Genomic DNA, 20,917 nt, shown 5'->3' on the forward strand with positions numbered 1-20,917 from the left:
CTTAAGCAATAACCGACGACGTGGTGTGGTATATTGAAGTTTTACCCATGGTTAGTGTGGTTTAATCATGAGGATCAAGCCCGAGTGATTTAACAAAGCCAACCGTGGGTAAATCTTCAATATACCACAACCACAAAGTCGGTTATTGCTATTATACAATGACATTATTTAAGAAAAAAATACTTACTTTTCTTAAATAATGTCTTTGTATAAAGGCGGATTGCTGTTCTTCCGCCGGTTGTGGTATACTGATTCTGCTTTTTGATGTACTGCGCATGCGTATTGAACTTATGTTCCCACACATACCCAGTACATCAAGGCTTTGAAAAGGAAGCAACAGAGAAAAGAAAGTCTCCATTTTCTCTCCTTTTTTTTTATTGTACAAAAAAAAAGATTTCGGGCAGTTTATACCAACGGAAAAAAGTCCAGGCGACCGGACCTTTTTCCGTTGGTATATTGTGGGATTTACAATAGGCACGCTGGTTGGGCTGGCCAATCAGCATGCACATTTTAGAATATTAATAGGGAGGAATTGTATAATAGGTTATTTGTCATAGCTAGTTAACCGAACTCTTGCTTTGTTCAATTTGTTGATATATGTATTTATAGATATGTAAACAAATTGAAAATTACTAAATATTTCTAAATCTCTTTTTATAACTCTGTTCTAACTATAAAACAAGTCAGTATTAACATACTGTACAAGTTACCAGTGTTATGCGATAAAATCAATGAAGTCGTGTACATAAAATGCAATGTCCAAAAGTGCAGTAGAACATATTAGCAGAATTATTCGGAATGTATACACAAACTTAGCTGTTGCCACTCCCCAAGGTAGCAACATTCTTCAGAAAATGTTGAAAAAATGTGTGAACCCTTGCTTTGTTTAACAGCATGTATTACATGACCTGGCATCTTGCTGTAAAAATATTCTACTATGGCTTTTGCCCCCTTGCCCTTTTTGTAGTTTTCCATCAATTGCTGTACATTTTCTTTGTCAATAGTTTTTTCTTCACTGCTGTATGAAATTACAATTGATGTGAGATCACCCTCAGAAAACTGAAAAACATTGTTTCCTAATACATAGTGATAATCACTTTCCTTGTAGAATAAAGAAAACAAGCGGCTGTTGGTGTGCTCACTGGCTTTGTATGAATATACAGACCAATGTATCCAGTCATACTTTTCCTTGAGGAATTCAAATATGTCTTTCATAAGATCTTGTTTGTCATCATTTTCTTTTGTAATAATGTGCTCAATGTCTTCTTTTGCTTGCTGCTGAAACCCATTTATGCATTCATTAATCAGTAAAGCCATTTTGTCTTGTACCTCAGCAATCTTTATGCGCCATTCCTCTTGAAAGCTTGTGTACTGTTCTCCTTGTATTGCCTTGTAAGCCACAGAGACAATTATTCCATAGTAGAAGAGCTGTAGAATCCCTGTAAAAAATGTTTCCAGAGCTCGACGGTGTTTCTTGTTGTAATCCATTATGGTTTGCAGAATGGATTCCTTTTGTGTCACTGCATCAAAGAGTTTGTCAAGATCATACTCAGTTGGCTGGTACTCGTAAGCTGAGACAAACTTGTCTTTTTGTCTTACTGAAACAGATTTAGCATTTGCAATATCCATTAGTTTTCCAAAAAGGAATTTGATATTACGCTCTACTTTAAAATATTTGATGTCCATTAAACTTTTTGTGATCTCATTATTAATGTCTTCAAGATGTCCCACAAATGCATTCAGACTTTGTTGCACTGTTTGAAGCTGTGTTTTCACATACTTTGTTTCTTCACTTTCCACACATTCCAGCGCTAGGCTTACAAATGGAGCTACCATACCAACAATTGGAAAAATGTCCCCCACTACACTGGATAGAAGTTCACATCCTTGCTGGAGTACTTCTACAGCAGAAGTTATCTTCTCTTTATGGTCAACCAAAAACCTGTTCAGATCCTCACTCATGTTAACTTCTCAAGCTCACAATCTGCAGTGATGTCACTTCCAGTGATACGATAGCTGACACTTGCGCCTGAAAATGCAAAATGATAATACGAGGTTTAAATATGCTATAGCACTGTTATTTTAAAATAGTTTAAACATGTTTACCATATCAATTAATCAGGCTGACAGTAGCTCAACTTTATTTCAAAAACCTGAAAACATTAAGCCAGAATAACAAACTGAAATACCTAATGAAAGTATTTTCTGATTAGAATCACATACTGTATCATGTCCTTTTGGCTTCAATGCATTTCTATTCATAGAGAGATGTTTATATTTTTATAAAATTGTTTCCTTGATCTCTGAAAAGGGAGTATGTAAACAAAAAGCTAGAGAGAGAGAGAAAGAGAGGGAGAATTTAGCATAAACTACAATATAACCAAGCAATATCATCACTGTAATACACGATCAGCTACAACCATATCCATCTGGCTGCACACTTTATGGAAAGCATAAACAATCATTTACTAATCTTAGATTACAACTTTTTTTTCTGAGAACTTTCTAATCTGGCAGTAAGGGCAGATGATTATTATTATGGACTTCTAATCAGCTGCTTTTTGTAGTCCAGAGTTTTATTTCCTCAGTCTCCATTTGTCAGCTGCATGACTCTGGGTGACTCACTTAACCAAACAGTTCTCTGAGGAAATTAGATTAGGCTCCTCGATGGTCGACTGGATCACAATGTATGATAAGTTGGCATAAATTTGATTTGTTAAAATGTTACCAGAATAATAAAATACAAACTTGTATCCTCACATCAAAGAGCATATGAGCATTTAGTCTAGGGACAGAGAAGACACACCAGCTTTTAATATTCAGTAATCTATATTTGCATCCACAATAATGGTGGCTATTGGCAACCAGATATATATTGTGTGGGGGGCAAGTGGAAACAAGTCCAAAAAAGGTTTTGGGTTTTTATATATGCCCAAATTGTTCAAAAACTGTGCCTTTCACAATATTAGATAAGAAAACACATTTTTTGATATCACTATGGCTACAACAATTAGCAGTCATTCTTGAATTTTCAAACATGACCACAGCTCTCAGATGATCACTAAAGGGTTACATTACACAAACAGCAGCCAGTACTAATTTTACTTCTATATTGCCAATGTAAAGAAACTAGCAGGAAAAGTGCAAGTATGTACAATGGTATAGCTGTACTGGTGATTACTACTCATCTTCTTCTGCAGTTATGCAAATCTACACATACCTCAGCTCTGTTACATTGTACAGATGTGATATCATAGTAATGCATGCAGCAGCCACCACTGATTTTATTCCTTTTCTCAACTGATAGCTTGATGTTTCCCTTTCCTGGGTCGGTCCTGCCACTCAAGGTGGAATATCCTCAGCAGCTAACCAGGCTGGATTGTGGCCCATGGAGGGAGCATGGAGTGATCCAGGAGTGATCTCAATACTGCAGCTGATTGGCAACTTGTGTGTGTGTGTGTGTGTGTGTGTGTGTGTGTGTGTGTGTGTGTGTGTGTGTGTGTGTGTGTGTGTGCGTGTGTGTGTGTGCGTGTGTGTGTGTGTGTGTGTGTGTGTGTGTGTGTGTGTGTGTGTGTGTGTGTGTGTGTGTGTGTGTGTGGGTGTGGTGGCCATACCCCTTGTAGGCATGGTGGTTCCTCAAAGGCTACACTGCATGCTTTAATGTGTGGTTTAGAGAAAGTCTTTACTCTTTCCAAACAGTCTTCCCCAAATGCCTAGTTTGGTTACATCCAGCATACCTTTCTGATGCCATCATCCTGACATAGTGTAGCAAGCACATGCCTTGTCAACTCTTCTTTTTTGAATGTTTTGTTTTCTATGCCTGCTGACTATCAGTCTTTTTCATAGTTCTAGAAGAGGTTTCCATCCATAGCCTGAGCATTTCTGATGCAATTTGATTTGCTGACGTGTAGTAACTACATCAGTAATGGGTCAGAAGATGCTTTGTATGTCAGACACAAGTCATTTCTTAACAGTCTGTAGGATACTAGGATACTAGGATACCAGGTATAGTGACAGGGCTTTGAATTATCCATGTAGGACATGATGTTTAGGCCTTGTATCCTTTCAGTAAGGTATCTCTGTGGGTGTTTCAGTTGTTGCAAGTGTCTGGACAGATACATGCCAAGGGGGCATTATATTTAATGACTATTCTAATGAGGGCTGAGTAATGGGGATCAATGACATTCCTAGATCTAGACACAGTCCCTTTGTTTATAAGCTGTACAATACAGAAGGACTTTATTACAACAACAGGCACATGTTGGTCAAGAATTAGGTCACTGTCAACATAAGTTTCAAAATTCTGAACAGATGGGTCAACTGTTTAGGGTGTATTGTAAATGTGATAGTTCCCTGTGGTGGATGACTGCCCAAAGGGTACAATAATGTATTTTATGACATTTAGTTTCAGTCCATGATTTTGGCACCATTTATCTATTTGACTCAAACCTTCCTGAAGGATGGCTAAGTCATTTGGAGCTTCAATGACTGCTCCTAGCTTGCAGTCATCTAAAACCTTAGTCAGTCAGAGCCCTTTAGTACTAGCTTTTACTACAGAAAAGTAGATTCCAAACAGGAGAGGTCTCATCACAGAACAATGGGGGACTCCTCTAGTGACTGGTGTCTTTGTGGAGGTAATTTCCCTTATTTTGATTATCTCTTTCTTATATGTTATCCAGTTGGCAGTACAGTGAGTGATGTAGTGGTTTATTCCCAGTTTAGTTAGTTTTTCTTCTATGCTTAAGTGGAGAATTGTGTCAAAAGCTTTGTCCAGGTCTTGGTATGAGTTGTGCACCCTTTTGCATTCATCCATTGCTGTGGTGACCTTTTCAAAAAAAATCCATAAGGGTGAGTAAGCATGACCTGCCCTTGATGAATCCAAACTGAGATGGGTCCAGTGTTTGGAGGTTCGCTATGTCCTAATTGATTAATTCCATGATGAGCCTTTCCAATGCTTTGCATATGATGCTGGTCAGATTTATGGGTCTGTAGTCATCTGGGTCTGTGAATGTTCCTCCTTTATGCAGAGGAATGACTGCAGCTGTTCACCATTCAATTGTGTAAAACCTGTATGGAGGCTGAGATTGAACAGGGCTGTTATGGATGTGGCTAAATCATTCTTCATGCTATTCAAGATACATCTAGGGATATTGTCAGAATCCATCAATACAGTATTTTTAACTTTTGATAGCACTTTTAGGACTTGATTTTGTGTGATAGCTGGAGGTGAGCCAGTTTAGGAATGTCTTGATGGACAGACAGAGGGGATAGAGGAAGTAAAGTTAGAGCTGAATTTATCATCCAGTAGGTTCACTATATCTAGCCTCAGTATAGGTAACATTGTCCACAATCAACTCAGCACATTGCTATGTTGTTGTTGTACTTTTGAGATTATGAACATAAATAAAAAATGACTTGTGATTATCTTTGGCTTGGGTATCTATTTTAGCCTCAGGCTTGTACATTGTGGTGTTATACATTTATGCATATTCAGTGCAATCACTGGGTTTGGTGGGATTTGAATCTTCACAATATATCACTTAGGAGTAGGTAGTTTATCTTAAAGACATTTCTAAGGGTACCTTGGGTTAAAGGGATCTCCAGTTTCAGTTTTATTTTGAAGGAGACTGCTTTATGGTTGTGCCTAACAAGTAATGAACATATGCAAGGGATGGTGCAAGATGCTCCCATATAAGTAAAGACAAGATTCAAAATGCCATTCCCCCTAGTTGGTACTCTGACTAATTGTTCCAGGGTATTTGTATTGACAAAGTCCAGGAATCTCTGTAGTTGTGCACTAGTGGTGGTTGTCTAGGTTTCCCTGTTGGATAGTTTAGATCACCTACAAAAATGGTATTGGGTTTAATACTGAGTGATTCTAGTTCCTGTAGATAGGCATTGTGTCTTTCTTTTGTTATAGACAAAGTTCTATAGCTGGCTAATACATGGTACAGGACCTTTCTGATAGTTATTTGGACTGGAAAAAGCTCTAGTGCATCATGCTATTTTACCATCCTTGATGTGAGTCTCTTCTTGATGTGGAGTGAGGCACCTCCACCTTTTTCCCTCTCCTGCTCAGTAGATGGTCTAAGCAAGTGGAAAGCATTACAGCCCTGCACAGCCATAGTGCTCCCTGCTATTTTACCATGTCAAAATCACTAAACAGAAGTCAATGTCTTCCAGGTTGAGAAAGGATTGTAGGGAGTGAAGTTTCTTATTCAGGCTCCTAGAATTGATCAGTAACACCTTCATGTTTCCCTTTGCTTGTTTTGTTATGTTGGTAGGTTTATCAGGTTGGTATTGCCTATAAAAGGAACTATGGGGGAGGATAATGTGTTTACCAATAATCAAAACCCTAAAAGGGACACATGCAGGCCATCCCTGGTGAAGCAATGTGGTCTGTTGATCATATCCTCCTCCCAGGATGACAGATATTTGACCCCCTATGAATGACAACAAAAACTAAACCAATTATAGAAGGCAATTACTTTTTGCTCATATTGTGGCATCATCCTTGGAGAAGGTGAAATGCTGCTCAATGCCAGGCTCATATATGTCTTGGACACATAGTCTGAGAGCTCCATCATGTCTCTTTTCATATAGTTCAGGGAGGTGCACCTCAAGCCATTGACACCAGCATGAACTATGACAGAGTCCTACTGGTATTTGTTGTTCAAGGTCTTGAGTACGTGTGACTTGATGGATCCTCACACCAGACATGTAACTAGCTGTCACTCTTTCCTTGCTCTGCCTGGTAAGAGGCACATCTGTACGTCTTACAATGAAGTCACCTATAGCAAGAATGTTTGGTTGGGTCGATGCTGCCTTATGAGCTCATCATCTGTGACTTTGGGACTCCTTGTTCTATGTGAGAAGTAGGCTTAATATGTTGAGTGTGCTTTGTGCCTCTGTTATGTTTTGGAGGTCTTTGAGGTTTAGGCAAGTTAGTCTTTAGAACCTCAGCAAATAATCAATTATATGTATTGTGACGGCCTTGGAGAGGTGTGATGTATGGTGTACTGCTGACGATTTTGGTGTCTGAGTTTAATGTATGCGAGATTTTTGCCTGTAAGGATATTGTATATGTAGTTCTCTCACACACTGTGTTATGCTGTTGGAATAATAGATAATTTTCAGACAGCATGAGACAATTCTTACACTGTCTCAAGATACCCATTTCAATCAGGCTGGCTGGAGAAGTTGTGGGGAAGTGCTGGTCCATAATACCGACAGGAATGACTCTAGGGGCAGGGGTAACTATAACTGCTTGGAGTTTGGCTCTAGAATAATGCTTGGGTGGACTTGCTACTGAGTATTTAAATTTCAATACAAAACAACTAGGCTGCACACCTTCTTCTTCTTCTGCCACCAGCAAGAACCAATAAACTAATTATAGTAAAACAATCACTATTTTGATACTAAAATCAATGCAAACAGTATCAGTACACTCAATATTAAGCAATTTTATAAAAGGTCTTTTAGCTTAGTGAGTAGTTTAAGGGGAAAAACTTTGCAAAATGAAACTTATATGCATATTGTCAACAGCCAATAAACAGAAAGTGGGAAAGGGGGAATTATGTTCTCAGTCATAAGGGACAGGCAACAAAAGATACACTAGGTTTAACAACACAACTACAACAGTCAAAGTCAAAGTAAACTTCATTGTCGATCAGATGTACCTAGCAGTGCCAGCTGAATGAAATTCCATTGCTTGGTCCAAGTTCAAGACATAACATAACATATAATTAGAAGGCAGCAAGAGAGATTCACATATAGTAATAATTAAGATACTTGACAAGACATAAATTTACCACATATTGGACAATAAGACATTAGAGAATATTATACTAGTAGGTACTGCACGGACTAAGAATTCCAACTATGATTTGCTTAGGATATTGCACATCCACATTAGTAGTTTGATAAACTCTGTTCATATTGCACATATATGGAGTGATGACTCACTCTGGGTATTGCACTAATAGTAATAGATGAGATCGGCTAACTGTTCCAGTTATTAAGCAATTGCCAAATAGTTACTATAGACAGTATATACCACAGCTTGTGGCATATTGATCCTGTTATCTACTGTCATGCTTGACATTTGAGTTCAGCAGCCTTATGGATAGAGGGAAGAAACTCCTGTTTAGTCTAGATGCTTTGCAGTGTAAGCTGCAATATCGTCTACCTGAGGAGAGGTAGAAGAACATGAAATGCGCAGAATGGGTGGAGTCATCTATTATCTTTCTAGTTCTTCCCACATACCTAGCCTCATGCAGCTCATCAATGGATGGGACCAAGCAACCAATGATTTTTTCAGCTGCCTTCACTACCCTCTGGAGAGCTTTGTAGTCAGATGCTTTGCAGTTTCCATACAATAAATTATGTTATAAGTGAGGATACTCTCGATGGTCTCCCTATAGAAGTCTTTGAGGATGGTCTATGCCAGGTTTTCCTTCCTCAGTTTCTATAGGAAGTGCAGACGTTGTTGTTCCTTCTTCACTGTGTGGTTAATGTGAGTCGTCCAGCATAAGTCATTGGAGATATGCACCCCCAGGGACTTGTTTATTTTTACTGTTTTCACTGCCACACCCTTAATCTCCAGAGGTTGAAGTACCTCCTGTGTCCTCCTGAAGTCCACTATTAATTCTTTGGTCTTGCTTACATTTAAGGCCAGATTGTTGGTGTTTCCTCTCAATTCCTGACAAGATCTACAACAGCGGTTATCATCTGCAGACATGATGATGTTTTTTTTGGATTCATGCTTGGCCATCCAGTCATGCTTCAGCAAGGTGAATAGTAGAGGAGTTGGGATACAACCTTGTGGACACACGTGCTCAGTTTGAACTATGGTTTCCCACACTTACCTTTTGGGGTCTGTTTATGAGAAATTACAGTATTCAGTTACATGGGGGGGTGTTGATGCCAGCTGGATCAGCTTCACATCAAATTCTGGGGGATGACAGTATTGAAGGCAGAACATTGATGAACAGCAAACTAATATAGCAACTCTTGTTCTCTAGATGGGTCAAGGATTCATGAAGTGCTATCTCTATAGCATCAGCCATGCAGTGGTTAGACCTATAAGCAAATTGTAATTTGTCCAGTTTTGCAGGTAGATTTCAATGGATATGATTCTTAATCAGCAGATCAAGACACTTCATTACCATAGATGAAAGAGCAACTGGACAGTAGTCATTTAGACTTGTTGATTGAAATTTCTTGGGTAAGGGGATAACTGTCATATTTTTGAAGCATTTAAGTACAATGGCTTGATGCAGAGATATATTGAAAATATCAGTACACTGGACAGTTGAGTAGCACATTCTCTAAAAATGTTTCCCACAATATTATCAGGACCAGCCACCTTTCTTCGGCTTACTCTCCTCAAGGTCTTCAGAACACGTGCTGAGACATATCACCTCTTCACCCTGTTTGACAGGCAGCTTACTTGCCACAGTGTTGTTATCCATATCAAATCTGCTGAAATAGGTGGTTAGTTTATTCAGAAATTCTGTGTTGTCATCACATGGAGAGGATGCAGGCCTGTAGTCAGTTATTGCTTGCATGGCTTGCCAGAGACATCTGGAATCCCCTTGGTCAGAGAAGTATCCCTGAATTTTATGTCTCTAGGTCCTCTGCCTCTTTTATACCTCTACTTAGATTTGCTCTGGCCTCTCTTAGAGCATTTTGTCATTTTAAGAGCTAATATACTTCACCAGACAGCCAGGCTTGCTGGTTTGCATGCATGGTGATGTTTTTGATGATTGTTACATCATCATCAACACATTTTAAAATGTAGGGCATCACTGATTCTGTATAATCCTCCAAGTCTATATGTTGGCTCTTCTTAGCTGCCGGTCTAAACACCGACCAGTCCTTGTATTCAAAACAGTCCTGCAGTGACGAGACTGCTCCCTCAGGCCATATCCTTACTTGTTTGATTGTTGGTTTGCCCCTTTTTAGCAATGGTTTATATGTGGGAAAAGCATGATGGCCAGATGGTTTGAGTTGACCAGGTGTGGATAAGGTATTGCTTTGTAGGCCAACTTTATGTTTGTGTACACCTTATGCATAGTGTTCCCCCCTCTTGTTGCAAAGTTCACATGCTGATGGTAGTGGAATAATACAGATTTCAGGTCAGCCTGCTTGAAATCACTTGCAATCATATGAGCAAACTCTGGTTTCTTAATCTGTAGGTCATTTAGGGACAGATCAGAATGTTTAATGCCTCCTTGGTATTAGCACCAGGAGGAATATAGACAGCTAGTAATAGTAGCAGTAGTAGACAACAGGGTGGATGGGAAAGAAAACAGTTACACCACTAGTTCTGAATTGACTGGCTTGGAAGTGCCCCAGTGCAAAGACAAGTCCTGAATTAGCCTGACATACACTCAGTGCAAAAGAATGAAATCAGAGCTTAAAAACAACAGTTAGACCACTTAAACAGCAAAAATGCACTGCAATTGCATACTGGAATTACTAATACAGGCTTAAAGACCGTAGCTAAAGCAGATGCAGCCTGTTAAAAATGAATTTAAAATTAGATAAAGAAATGAAAACACTTATCTGTCTTTCTCTTTTATTACAATGCAACAGTCCTTTAAAAAATTGCTGCAAACAGCAACTTTAGAATTCTTAGACTCTTAGCTCTAGGCTGACTGGCCTGGAACTGCCCCCAATGCAAGGACAAATCCTAAATTAGTCTGACATACGCTCAGTAAACAAGAATGAAACCAGGGTTAATAACAGCAGTTAGACCACTTAAACAGTAAGAATGCAGTACAACCATATACTGGAAACACCTATACAAGCTTAAAGACCTTAGCTAAAGGAAATATGGACTGTTAAAATGAATTTAAAATTATATCATGAAATGAAAACTATTAAATGCAACAGTCATTTAAAAAGCAGCAAATGGCAAAGTACATTTGAGTAAGCTGAACTTATCATAACAGTAGATGTTCAAATGATCACTGCTGCAGTCGCCTCAGCTATATGCATTATATCCTGTCAAGAATATAACAACTGGACAGCTTCCAAAGGTTCAAGGCACCTTCCATGAGCACAAACTGTTAAGCAGCTCAAAATGAGGTGACTGAAAGACAAGTCTGGACATGAAGCCGTTCAGAAATTTCTTACCAGCAGGGGGGGGCTGAGCCCTGAAAGGTCAAGACTAGAAATAACAAAAAATAAATTTCCAAACCCTAGAAGAGTTGAAAGTTAGTATAAGGATATCTTTTACTCTGTAAAGGCTAATTTGCCGAGGCGCTAGAGAGAACGAGATTAGTACATCAGTTTTTGTATTTTGTCACTGTGAATTTTATCTTTCAAGTGGATTAAATTCGTCAAGGGTTGCTGTGGAGTCTTTTTTTCTGTGGTATAAGAAATTTCCAAACCCTGCCTGGAATAGATTTGTCATGGTGAGTATAACATTTGGAAATAGCCTGTTTTGATGCAGCTCATCCCTTCTTCTTACCTTCACAAGAAATGAGCAATTGATCCAAAGATTTGAAAGATTTAGTTCTGTCAAATAGTAGCTAAGTTGTTCGTGGAAATCCAAAGTATGTGGTATCCTTTCTCCCTCATTTGTAGGTTTAGGAAAGAAGACAGAGAGATGGATAGTTTGGTTTAAAGTAAACTCGGATACCACTTTAGGCATAAAAGAAGTATTAATTCTCAAAGAAACCATGTTCTTGTTGAAAATGAGTTGACACCTTATAAGAGCTTGCAACTCATATACCCTTCTTACAGAGGTCAGAGCAATCAGTAAAACTGTTTTCCATGTTATGAGACTCAAGTCAGCCAGATTAGATTATTCAAATGGAGCAAGTGTTAGTTTCTCTAGCACTAAATTAAGATCCCAGGGAGGGGCCACTAATTTATTTAGAAGCCTCTTATACATAACCCGTTTCAAGAACATTTTAACATGTGAATGCCTTGAAAGAGAAGGATGCATGGGCAGACATGCTGAAATGGGCAATAAATGAATCTTGATAGAGGTATAAGAAAGGCCATAGGATAGTAACTCACACAAATATTGTAAAACTAGAAAACAACTAGGTCTAATGCGTGCTGGTTATGCTGTTGTCATCAATTAGAAAACATTTTCCATTTACTAATATATGATTTTCTAGTAGCAGACTTTCTTGCCTCCATTAATACCTGCTGCATGTCCTCAGAATACAGGTGCCTAATAGGAATTAAGACCCTATCATCCAGGCAGTCAATTGAAGATGATTGATCTCGGCATGTATCAAACATGTTAGGTCTTGTGTGAGTAAATCCATTCCATGAGAAATGTAATATTGCCTTTGGCCATCTCCAAAGGAAGGGAGAAATGCAGCTGACTGGGCCAGAAGGGATTCACACAATAATCTTGGTGGATTCCTTTTGAATCTTCAGAAGTACCCTGAATATTACTGTAAAGGGTGAAAGTCATACAAGAACACTCTTGTCCAAAGAAAAGAAAATGCATCTGTCTTCCATGCCTTCTTGCATGGATTCCTGGAACAGAATTTTGCTAGTTTATTGTTCAGAGAGGAGGCAAAGAGGTCTACTTGAAGAACTCCTCACAGATGGATCAAATCTTGGAAGACCCCGGATCTAGATTCCCTTCATGCAGATCTGCATTGGTGCTGCTCAGCTTTTCCGTCATACAGTTTTGTTTTTATGGAATATAAGATGCCTGTAGAGTGAGACTGCACTATGAAGCTATGTCCCAAATTAACATGGCTAGTCTGCAAAGGGGGTATGGCCCAATTCCCCTTTCTTTTTGGTGTACCATATGACTGTGTTATTGTCTGTAACCACTTTGAAGAGGTCCTGTGGACAGAAGCTGATTTAGTGCCTTGATTAGGACAAGCATTTCCTTGATATTTATGTGCTTGTGTATGTCCTTGGTGTCCCACACACCCTGCATTTTTATCTCTCATGAAACTACTCCCCAAGCAAAGTCCAAAGCATCTCTGGTGACTGACTGTTTTGGAGCAGAGAGGGAGAAGGGGAGACCTTGATTTAAGGAAATCTGTTGTCTCCACCAAGTGATTTCTCTTCTGACAAATCCCAGTAATGTGATCCGAAGCAATAAAGGGTGTTGATGCTGGGACTAAAAAGATTTCAGTTAGCACTGTGTCATTCTCATGTGGAATCTTTCCACAGGTATCGTAAGAAACATTGATGCCATGAGACTGAAGTCTTTTTGGAAAACCTTAAAAATCAATCTAAATAAAGATCTGTTATTTTCCTGTGGAAGAAAATCTGTTTGAACTGAGGTGTCTAGTTGACATCCCAAGAACACAATCCTTTGTGAGGGAGTCAAGAAAGACTTTTGAATGTTCTCTTGGAATCCTAGATTGTGCAAGAGTTCTCTTACCCAAGAGAAAAAGCTTGCTGACATTTAAAAAAAAGACTCTGCATTGATAAGCAAGTGGTCTAAATATGGAAAAATGTGGATACTCTGTAGCTTGCAATGAGCTATAACTGAAGAAAGACAATTTGTGAACTCTGTTAGTGCAATGTATAGTCCAAAGGGTAATACAGAGAATGGTTTGCTATCAAATGATTGAAAGTCACTTACATGACAGTGGAAGTATCGAAATTCAAATGTGCGAACGGCATGTCTTGGACGTTTCAATGGTTGACCACTTAGAAATGGGAAAATCTAGTGTTTTTGCCTTTAAGAACATCAATAACATGAGTTTGTCCATTTAGCCGTGTCAGAAACTCCTGTGAGAGTACAAGGCAGTTGCCAAGTATAAACAGATTATCAGTAACCTGACATCGCATTCCAGATATTTAAAAACCATAAGTGGTATATGAGTAGTAAAGTTAAGCAACTGTTGTACTAGGTAACTTGTTGTTAACCTAGTGTCTTTGTCTTGAAGAACAATGGTAACTTGAGTTCATCCATTTAACCGTGTCAGAAACCCCTGTGAGAGTACAAGGCAGCTGCCAAGTATAAATATATTATCATTAACCTGACAATTGCATTCCAGAGATTTAAAAACATATGTGGAATACGAGTAGTAAAGTAAGCAACTGTTGTACTAGGTAACTTGTTGTTAACCTAGTGTCTTTGTCTTGAAGAACAATGGTAACTTGAGTTCATCCATTTAACCGTGTCAGAAACCCCTGTGAGAGTACAAGGCAGCTGTCAAGTATAAATATATTATCATTAACCTGACAATTGCATTCCAGAGATTTAAAAACATATGTGGAATACGAGTAGTAAAGTAAGCAACTGTTGTACTAGGTAACTCGTTGTTAACAAATGTTACATGCTAATGCAACAGTTGGTAATACTTTCTCTTGTTTACTTAGCGTACTGTACAATGAATTCTGCGGATAGTCATGATACTATTCCCAGCAAGGTGGGATCAGTATATAGTACGCTACTAATGCAAAAAGGAAAGAAAATGTTAAATGTCGAGGGCTGTCAATATTATTTGGAAAAGTGTAGAGACACTAAGCAATACTTGTGCTGCAGAAGAAAAGGGAAAGATAAGTGTAAGGGGCGTTGTGTTAGTGAAACAGTTAATGACAGGGAGAAGTTGTTGAAAACTACTGGACACTTCCATGGGCGTAGTATTGCATAGTTTGAAGAGGCACATGTTCAAACTAGTATTAAGAGACATGCTGAAACAACTAGTGAAGACTCATGTAGGAATGTCTCTGAAGTTATAGCAACAACCTCTACAGACATTGTTATATGTCTCCTAAATGCAGATGTTTTAAAGCAAAGCATCCGTAGAATAAGTCGGAAAGGTAGGGAACTACATGGATCAGACGTTATCTCACTGAAACAGTTAACCCCAGAAATGTCGCCACTTAAGTGTGGTGTGTTTATTATACATCATGGCAATTCATCTCATGTAACACCACCTGCTTTAATAACAACTGAGTCAAATCTGCGTATTATGTGTGATTGTGAAGTGCTATTAGTGGATGGCACTTTTCCACTGAGCACTCAAGAGTGTAAGCAAGTCTATACCATACACTGCAGTCTACAAGGTAGTGCTAAAGGGAAAGTAATTCCTGTTGTTTATGGTTTATTATGTTCAAAGACAGAAGACACTTATGATTACTTCTGGAAATTAGTACTAGAGCTCTGTAAACAGCATGGATTGTTATTGAAACCTGCTATGGTCCTTAGTGATTTTGAAAAGGGTGCAGTAAACAGCATAATGCATATTTTACCAGATCCAAGTTCTAAAAGCTGTTGGTTTTATTTTTGTCAAATCATTTGGAGACAATTACAGAAACTATGTCTTACTGTACAGTCTGAGAATGATATGCATTTTGCCACGTTGTGTAAGCAGATTCCGGCATTAGCCTTCATAACACCTGATAATGTTCTGCCTACAGTTAATGAAATAGAAAAGGACATGCCGGAATTTGGTAAATCTCTGTGTGAATTCTTTAAACGTAATTATTTACTAGGCAGACCTTGTAGGTATGGAATAAGGAGTGCCACAACAGAGCATATACCACCACTATTTGAGCTGAGATTTTGGAATCAATCTGAAACATGCACAATTGGTTATCTCCGCAGTCAGAATAGTGTTTAGAGATGGCACAGATGTCTAAGAAGTCTCTTGGGTAAAAAACAACTATTCCTCAATGATGTGTTGCATGCCATGTGCCTAAAACAAAATCACTTTGAAGATATAAAAACTAGAGCTCTCAGTTGCCTGCCATCCTCACCAAAATGACGTTGCTTGGTTGATTGGGAATTGTTTTTTATTGAAATTGTTAAGTAGAAGAGATGAGCTTAATCCACGTGGCTTTGTGGAGTTGGTAGCAAAGCACTGTAGTTTCTAATTGCAGGTATTACACTATGAGTATGTCTTTAATATTGAAGTCAAGAAGGTCGCACAAATTGCACATTTTGCTAGATCCATAATGTCCTATTCTACGTCTACTTTTTCCAGAAATAGAGCACATGTAGATTTATTTGGATTAATGGTATCACTATTAATTATGGACCCCACTATCACCTAGTTGGTATTGATTACAAACACATAACACCAAGAGCATGACAGCAGTATGAAAAAAAAGCATGGTTTACACTACACAGTCTTTTAACCAGGAAGTTACAGGTTATATTGGTTGCAAACACATACTCCAAAGAGCACAACTGCATTATTAAAAAAAAACAAAAAACAAAACACAGTTTACATTGCACTGTCCTTTAAAGAGAAAATTACACATTGCCTACATGTTAGACATTCGGCATTATCATCGAATGCATTGAGTCGGCATTTTTGATTTGATCATTTGATCAAATTGATATGCAATTGATTTAATTTTTCACAAATGTGAACATTTGCATATTTCAATTAAGGGTATTTAATAGTAAACCACGGAGTACTGATAATGTAACTCAGACACACAAAACCTTAGGAAACACCTAATGTCTGGATGAATAGGAATGTGATGATAAGTATCTTTTGCATCTAGTGCAACCAGGAAACTTGAAAGAGGAAGAACAGGGAACAGGTTGTGAAGGGACATCATTTTGAATATGGACATTATCATAAACAGGTTTAAGAAAGAAAGAGCCAGAGCTGTTCTCCAAACATGTTCTTATTTGGAGCTAGGAACATCCTTGAATAAAACTTCTTCTCCAACTCAGAAGGAGGAACTGTGTGAGTAAGAGTATGATCTGCAGGATGAAGAATGACTCCTTGGAAAGGAGGAATTTCCTCCAAATGCCATCTGTAACCCTGATAAATGATTTTCAGAATCCATTTGTCTGAAACAATCTGTTGCCAAATAGAAAATGGAGATTCAGCCTTTTTGGAAGAAAAAAAGGATGGGGGTGGGAGGTGGGTCACAAGGTCTTTTGAACAGTCTTTCAGACTTGGAGTGGCCTTGGTTTTGGGAGGTTTGAGACTTCTTTTTGGCAACTCCTTGCCACTTCTTCTTAAATGTCTGTTTCCCTGAGTTTTTGAGATGGTTTATTGTGATTTTGCTAAAACTAAATGAGGAGAAAGAAAATCCCTTGGACAATTTGATAATGGAGGGCTGAAACATCTTAGAGATCATCTAGACCATTTCATCACATGTTTTATCACCCCTGCAGCAGAAGGGCCAAACATTAAATTTCTATCCAAGGGAGAATTTAAAATCTCATTCTTTACAAAATCTGGGTGTTTATGAGAATGCATCCAAGCAAACCTCTTTAAAATAGTATCACTGGCCATAGCCCTAAAGAAATATCAACAGAGTCATACACATACTGCAAAAAATAAGTAGTGACGTGCAATAGAAGAAACTGTTATTTAAAGCAGATTTTTCTTCACAAGAAGAAAGTGTACATAAAGCATTCCTTATACTTTCACAATATGTCAGAATAAACTTTAACATATGAGCCTGTCAATTTAAAATTCTGAAATTCACAATTGCAGAAGTACATACTTTTTCCCATACCTATCAATAATTTCCCATCCTTATTAGAAAGAGTAGGATTGGAATTATGGAAGTGCTTAGCAGTAGAGGAGTCAACTAAAGCTGTAGGTTCTGGATCAGGTTTGGGAATAGTGTATCAAAATTTAAAAAAAAAACAAAGGAACTTTATACAGCCTATCCATCTTTTTATGGACAACTGGCTGACTGTCAGGAAAATCACACGCAGTAAGACACACATCCTCTAAAGCAGAAAGGACAGGAGGAATGGATGTAGAGTTTGGAAAATCCTTCTGTAACAACTCATAGTATTTTCTGTGCGACAAAGAAACCTCAGTGTTTTCCCTCTGAAAACAATGGGACATTCTAGCAATAGCCTTAGAGAAAGAGAATACCCCACAGGGAGAATCAAAAATGAGTTATCCTCTAAGTCTGAATCAGAGGTCTGAGGACAGAACCCTGAATATATCCCTGCAGCTTCATGTTCAGATGCAGAATCTTGAGTCTGTTTAGGAAAGGCGGTATCCTTTTTTTTTACCAGAAGCTACTCTACAAGAAGGATTAATAGCCCGAATCAAACCATGAGACAGTCCCAATAAATTACTCCTATCAAAGAAAATTGAGAATTAGTAGTAACATGTTTGTTTTTGTTGTTTGATTCTTTCTGACATGAAAAATAGGGCCAACTGTATTACTAATGGGAGCTGCTGCTTCCCCAGGGATAGGCACAGCATTATGACACAACCTTCCTTGATCCCTCTCTCAGGAAAAAAAAGAGTGGCTATCCCTTGCCCACTGAGGGGACCCCAACAGCCACAGAGGATGTGGCTAACCATCGGTTCATTGTGGTTGTAGTTGCTACATCACAGGGATCCAGGGTAAAAGATGTGTGGTCTGATGTAAAACAAATGTCCACAGCAGAGTCAACCACCTGCTGCTGTGGCAAATTGCTAGCCTGTTGTGGTGACAAAGGCTGTTTGCCTAACTTTTTTCTTTTTTGTGACTGGAAGAAGGATCAACCATAGGACTGACAATCTGTTCCATGGTCAAGCCATAAATTGTGCCTCTATTCTGGGGAAAACAAGCAACAAATGCCAGAAAAACTACCAGTCCACAAACCTTACCTTTCTTGACAAAAAAGAAAAAAAAACCAGACACAGTAAAAAGCACGTTCAAACACTATGGTGGCCTCACAGTGGGAAAATGAACACAGTTTTGTCACACAAGTTATTAGTTAGTTAGCAGTACTTTTAAAGTGACAGAAACATTGAGTGCTCTGTTTAAAAGTATGTTACATTTTAGAGACAATATGTTACACACAATACTCCTAGTTTTAAAATAACTTTCCTGAAAAGGAAAGTAATAAAAAATCAGTAAAAAATAAGAAAATTGAAGGTTTTCCCCAAAGGGAACTTATCTGCCCAGCTAAGGAAAGCACAAGCTGACCATTGACCCTTGCAAGCCTCAGGGGAGCCTAAACTTCAGTGGCAAGAAAGCAATGAAAGGCTTTCTCCCTAAACTTGTCTTTTAGTCAGCTCAGCTCAAGCTACTTCACAGTTTGGGTGCATGGAAGGTACCCTAAAGCTTTGGAAGCTGGCCAGCTGTTATATCCTTGGGAGGATATAACACTAAGGCTAAAGCAGCAGTGATCAATATGAAAAACATCTTTGGAATTCTTAGACCCTTAGCTCTGAAATGACTGCTCTGGAAGTGCCCCAATGCAAAGATAAGACCTGAACTAACCTGACATACACTTAGTACACAAAAATGAAACCAGAGCATAATATCAACATTTAGACCACTTAAACAGCAATAAATACAGTGCAGCTACATACTGGAATCTCTAATATAGGCTTAAATACCTTAGCTAAAGCCACTATAGACTGTTAAAATTAATTTAAAATTGGATCCAGAAGTGAAAACATTTATGTGTCTTTCTCTCTCTAATAGAACTATTACAGTGCAGTAATACTCTACCACAAGTCATAGCACTCCCAGTCCCCCATTACTTCACACCTTGTAAGACTGTCAATGGCCAAGAGTACTGAAGAGACAGGATTATCATCCATGTATTCTGGGGAGAGCAAGGGACATATTTCAGGGAGCAAGGAATGTCCTTTTCTGAGTAGTGTGAGGGGCTGGTATCACCCTTCTAGGTCCAGAGTTTTCTAAGTTTCAGGACTGGACCATACCTGATGTTAGACCCGAGAACACCTCAGCATCTCTACCACCTCTCCAAATGAATAGTTTATGCAAACAATAATGGTGTTTTATGAATGTCCTTAGTCCTCCTCACCATGATGTTTGACTTAGGCACACTTGTCACTGCAAAGGCCTATGATGTAGTCTCCATGTGTGTACATGCTCCTGCCCCATGTAGATCACTGGCTACCATCACCAGCTTGGTAGACCAAGCCCTTGTCCTCAGTCTATGGTGCATTACTGGTACCAGCAAGCCTCCACACTGATCAGAACCACCAGTGTCTCCCCCCACCCACATCCTAGGATTAGTGAGCCAGCATTCTTCTCATTCCTTCGCTCTCCTGCTCAAAGCTTCTATAATCTGAGTCAGTACTCTTACTCAAGTAATCTTGGTCATATCCAGGGCTTCATCCCCTTATATCTCTCCGACAGGAGTGCTGAAATAAAAGTCAGGGCTTTAGTGCCAAACAAATACCCTAGAAAGTTACAATCATATCTCTCAACCTCTTAGCACAAGAAATCTGGAAGAAGTCTAAAATAATGGGGGGACAAAGGCCCAAAAATAGGGACAGATTTTAAATATTGCTCTTATAAACATAGAAAGTTGCTAGAATAACAGGGTGTGTGTTGGCATGCATTTTCTGATGGCTATAAAGTCTGACTTCAATCCTCAGTGATTTGTCAGAAAACCACAAATTTTATGAGGAACAGATTAAAAATACAAGGCAAAAATCTGGGTATTCTGCAAAAATCGGGACAGTTGAGAGGCATGGTTACTATGATTTATTTAGTGGCCTAGAATGTCTGAAGGTAGAGCATCATATTGAGCTATTAGCTGAAGCTGTGCTCCATGCAGAATGTTTATTGCCTGTAAATAGAAGTATTTGTATGATAGGCAGACTGAACCTGGTGAATGTGTCAGCAGCATTGTGACTATAGTTGAACAAGATAATGTCAGGAAAGACATTGATCCTCAGGATCTCAGCAAATGGGCTCGAGGATATCACACTTTAGAATGTTGAAGAAGTAGATTCCATTATGCCCAGTGAAGACATGTCCCACGATGGATGCAAATCAAGGATTATGATCGATTAATCTGGATAATTAATCTGGATAATATACAGTACTGTGGTGGTGGTGCTGCGGTAGCATTGTCGCCTCACAGTAAGACATTGTCCTGTTTGATTCTCAGCTAGAGCGTCTTCTGTGTTGAGAAATGCGTGAATGGGTGTACCTTCGTTGAAGGTTGTGCATCACGGCCGGCAACTCGGCACATAAAAATCTACTGCCAATCATTAGCAGACTG

General features: G+C 38.8%; 1 protein-coding gene across 2 annotated transcripts in view; it reads right to left on the reverse strand.

Moving 5' to 3' along the window:
- Positions 1-457: 457 nt before the first annotated feature.
- LOC122787736 overlaps positions 458-20,917 on the reverse strand; it is a 106,503-nt gene continuing 86,043 nt past the window's right edge. For both annotated transcript variants that reach the window (XM_044054600.1, XM_044054599.1), the window contains exon 2: positions 458-2,029. In XM_044054600.1, the coding sequence (XP_043910535.1) occupies positions 790-1,962 (1,173 nt within the window). In that variant the 5' untranslated portion in view covers positions 1,963-2,029 and the 3' untranslated portion in view covers positions 458-789. The remainder of the gene's footprint in view (positions 2,030-20,917) is intronic.

Source organism: Protopterus annectens, chromosome 13.part0, assembly GCF_019279795.1.
Source record: "Protopterus annectens isolate FY-2018-M chromosome 13.part0, PAN1.0, whole genome shotgun sequence".
NCBI lineage: Eukaryota > Metazoa > Chordata > Ceratodontiformes > Protopteridae > Protopterus > Protopterus annectens.